The 3,610-nt window shown below is 52.5% G+C and overlaps 1 protein-coding gene across 1 annotated transcript; it reads right to left on the bottom strand.

The window, feature by feature from the left end:
- Nucleotides 1-1,473: 1,473 nt before the first annotated feature.
- Nucleotides 1,474-3,349, bottom strand: LOC100901084 (protein mothers against dpp). The gene is made up of 4 exons (XM_018641072.1): nucleotides 3,196-3,349; nucleotides 2,673-2,969; nucleotides 1,700-2,561; nucleotides 1,474-1,617 (listed from the first exon to the last, which is right to left on the bottom strand). The coding sequence occupies exons 1-4, from the start codon at nucleotides 3,315-3,317 to the stop codon at nucleotides 1,474-1,476; spliced, it is 1,425 nt and encodes a 474-aa protein (XP_018496588.1). The 5' UTR covers nucleotides 3,318-3,349.
- Nucleotides 3,350-3,610: the final 261 nt, after the last annotated feature.

The raw sequence follows: 3,610 nt of genomic DNA on the forward strand, positions 1-3,610 counted from the left end.
TTCATGCAGCCGTTCCCCGATCGTCCTGTCTCCTCACGCCCTCTGCAGTGACGAGTCGATCGAGTTGGGAACCGCATCAACTCTTTTGCCTTGTCCTGGCGTACCCGGGGGGAATCGCCACCGAAAGCGAGCGCGGTGTTCCAACTCATTTCGTCTGTCGAACCCACCAACGACATTCAAACAACCCCTGATCTCGGTGCTGGTTCGGCTCTCTCCGAGCGAACCCCACTCTGAATTCTCTCCTCCCTCCGAGAAAAGAGACCGCGCTCTCACGTGTGGGTACAAGCGAACGACTTTTCAGTGTGTTAGAACAAGGGAAAGATTCTCTCTGAGACGAGTTCCCCGCTGAACTGAATCTTCTACCCAATCGAAACTCTGGATCTCCTCCGACATCGTGGTATAAAGTCTCCCCATCGAGTCCGGACAAGGGTTCGGACCGCGGGAGGCTCTGGACTCGTTTGACTTGTAAGCTCCGTAAATTGGGAGCTCATAGCACGCTCGACTCAGAATACATTTTGCTCCAAATTCGCAGGCATGACAAGCGCGGCGAATTCACCTAAGTGAGGTGGTCTCTCTCAGGAGAATCCTTCGCTCAGGCATTAGTGTTGTTCTTCGCTCTGCCACGAGCTCCTCTGCGCGAGGTTTCGTAACATGAAAAAATCGAGAGCGTCGAAGAGAAACGTCCGCGAAGGCTCTCTCCTGGAGAGACGAGGAGAATCGGAATTGCGCTTCCATCCGATCTGTTCATCACGGATTTCTAGGTTTTCATCCAGCAGATGCGAAAGTGTGAATTCAACGAGCACCGTACGGTGATGACCCCACTGAATGCGTTCACCAAAAAAAGCATTCCTCCGAGTGTACACTTGGCTGAACACTCGCTCAGTCTATTGGCTGGATAGCTGATGATGTACACACAGCTTCTCCCTTGAACACCTTCGGATCGTCGTCGGCCACATCTTTTAGGGCTCCGGATCGAGACTCAGCGGCGCCAGCGAGTCGATCCGGCATGCAGGCCGGCCAGCAACACCTGAGCGAGCCTCTCAAGTAGTTCTTCTTTTTTCCGCTTTTGCTCCGTGCGGCGTCGTTGGCTTCTGCTGCGATTGGTGACGGTGGAGGCGGGTAGAACTCTGTATGCCTACGCTTTTCGTGAATAGGACACCTCGCTGCTTCTCAAAGCGTTGGACCAGAGAGCAATATCACGTGTTTCTCGAGTTCTATAATTTCTCGATATCTGTCTGATATGCCTTCGAAAATAATTACTGCAGTCCCGTCGAAATATTCAGCGAACGCTTTTCGTTATGGATCCGCTGAGAGAAGACACGATCCGGCGTCAGAAAAACAAGGAACCCGATATGCTCGATAGGATTTTAATGTTATTTACAGTGAGCCTAGGAATCTCCGAATGGAGTGGAAAAACGGTCGGCGAGTCGAGATCTACCGCGCAGTCGTCCGGATCGGGGTCTCTGGGGGCAATCAGGAAACTGAAGTGATCGCTCCTCTAGAGGTACCCATTTGAGTCAGGACGCGATCGAGCCACTGTAACGGTCCCGAAAGATGGATCTCGATCCAGCACGGAGTTGACGTTACGTCCTGCCTGTGATATTCGGCCCCCCATCCCTGCAGAGAGAGAGAGAGAAAAAGAGAGTCAGAAGCTGCGGTTTTCTTTACAAGCGATCCCCATGTGCGGAATGCTACTCACTTTGACGAAGGACATTCTTATCGTGCACATCTTGATGAGCTCGTAGACGGCCTCGTATCCATGTTGCACGGCCTGTCTCAGAAGCTCAGCGAACTCGTGGTTGTTGAATATTTTCAACGAGCAGTTCGGCGGGATTTTACACACGGTTGTCGGATGGAAATCGTGAGCGTGATTGCAGTTTCGAGATTGCACGAAAATCGCCGAGTCGGACAGACACTCAGCGTACACTTCACCGTTGACGTAGTGGAGACGCACTCCTTTTCCAATGTGTCGGCGAGTGTTCTCGATGGTCGAGTTCCGATTAACGTTCGACAGCAATCCCAAGCAAAATCTCGGTGAGTTCTCAGATGGATCCGTGAATCCATCGATGCAAATGCTATTGTTCTGAATCGTTGCTCGGAATACCTCACCGACTCGAGCGTTCAATTCGTAGTACGCTATTGTACACCAATACTGAGGTTCTTGGTAATCGACGGCGTGCATCTCTGGAGCAGGCGCTGAAACATCCATCGGTTGCTGATTGTTGACGTTGGGTCCATTGCTGAAGGAATGATGACCAGTTTCGATCGATGAATAAGCCGGAGGGGGAGTGCCCGCTATGCTGGCCGAATGCGGCGAAGAGGGACACAACGATGTAGGTGACGGTGCTTGCGACGGATACTGCTGAGGTGAGTTCGCTGCGTATCGTTGGAAGCAGCCCTGGGGTGTGAACGACACATTCTGAGGCATGCCCCGATCTTGGACCGGTCGGAACGGGGCCGGAGGGAGCGGATGCGGCCCCGCGCTCGCGGTACTCATTTCCGGGGGGAATTCGGAATATCGGGGAACGAGCACCGGGGGCAGAACCGGAGACTCGACGCGCCTGCAAAGTTGCTTTTTGAGCATACAATACAATATTCTGACTTTCGTCATCCGCCGTCAATCGATGAAGGGACGGTGGCAATCGACTCCGACGTCTTTCGGTCGTACGCACTTGTAGTGATAAGGATTGATGCAAACATCTTTTTGTTTTGATCCGAAAGGGAACTGACAAGTCTCGACTGCTTTCAGTTCGTGATGAGATTGGAGGTCCGGCCATCTCCAAACGCGGCAGTATATAACGTGGGGCAGTCCCTTGCGATGAGAAACCTGTAAGCGACCGTCCAGCGAACGTGGGATGGTCACGCATTTCGATGGTTGCGTCGGGGAAGACAACGCTTTTTCCAGATCCTCGATTGCCCCCTTCCGCTTCTTCAATTTCTTCACGAGAGCGTCCACAGCTTTCTCGGCCCTGCGAATAACATTACGATTCACGAGACACTCTATGCAGATGAAGTTGTCTTTCCTCTGCGGAGCATCGAGCTTCCGAGAGAGCTCACTCACTGAGAGAACGAGGATCGAAATCGTACCGAATCCCGCGTCGGATTGTTCCAGTCCGATCGGCGAGAGGACCTCGTTCCCTGCTCGAAATCGAGAAGCCGAATCAACGCTCAGCGAGAGGGATTTTCGACACTAACCATTTCTCTTCTTCGTCGCCTTGTTTCCAGCCGAGCAATTTCTTCACCACCGGCGGTGTGAGGCTGAATAATGATTTGATCGCCGAAGACAATGAGGGATTCGAATGTGGGTCGTTCTCCATAATATCGAAGTGGGGCGACGGAGACTCCTGGTCGTACTGAAAAAATCGAGGCGTACCACTTGAGAAAAACGCGTTCCACAGCCCCGCGAAAGAAAAAAAAACATTCTGGGAGTCTCAGAGATGTGGATGCGAGCTATCGGTGCTCGAGTGTCCGCAGGTTGCTCCCGTAAGTCTCGTCTTGTACCTACTCTGTGCTTCGCCGTCGCTGAGACGGGAACCGATCCAAGAGATACTCGACTCTTCGGAGAAGAGCCTAGCTACCATGCCTCAAGCTCTAGTACCATTCGACTCAA

This window comes from Galendromus occidentalis, unplaced genomic scaffold (assembly GCF_000255335.2).
Source record: "Galendromus occidentalis unplaced genomic scaffold, Mocc_1.1 scf7180000077522, whole genome shotgun sequence".
In the NCBI taxonomy this organism is placed as follows: Eukaryota; Metazoa; Arthropoda; class Arachnida; order Mesostigmata; family Phytoseiidae; genus Galendromus; species Galendromus occidentalis.

Coding starts and splice junctions, on each gene's coding strand:
- LOC100901084 (XM_018641072.1), bottom strand. CDS start 3,317: ATGGAGAACGACCCACATTCGAATCCCTCATTGTCTTCGGCGATCAAA. Junction 2,970..3,195: donor GGCGACGAAGAAGAGAAATG/GTTAGTGTCGAA, acceptor TGTTATTCGCAG/GGCCGAGAAAGCTGTGGACG. Junction 1,618..1,699: donor TAAGAATGTCCTTCGTCAAA/GTGAGTAGCATT, acceptor CTCTCTCTGCAG/GGATGGGGGGCCGAATATCA.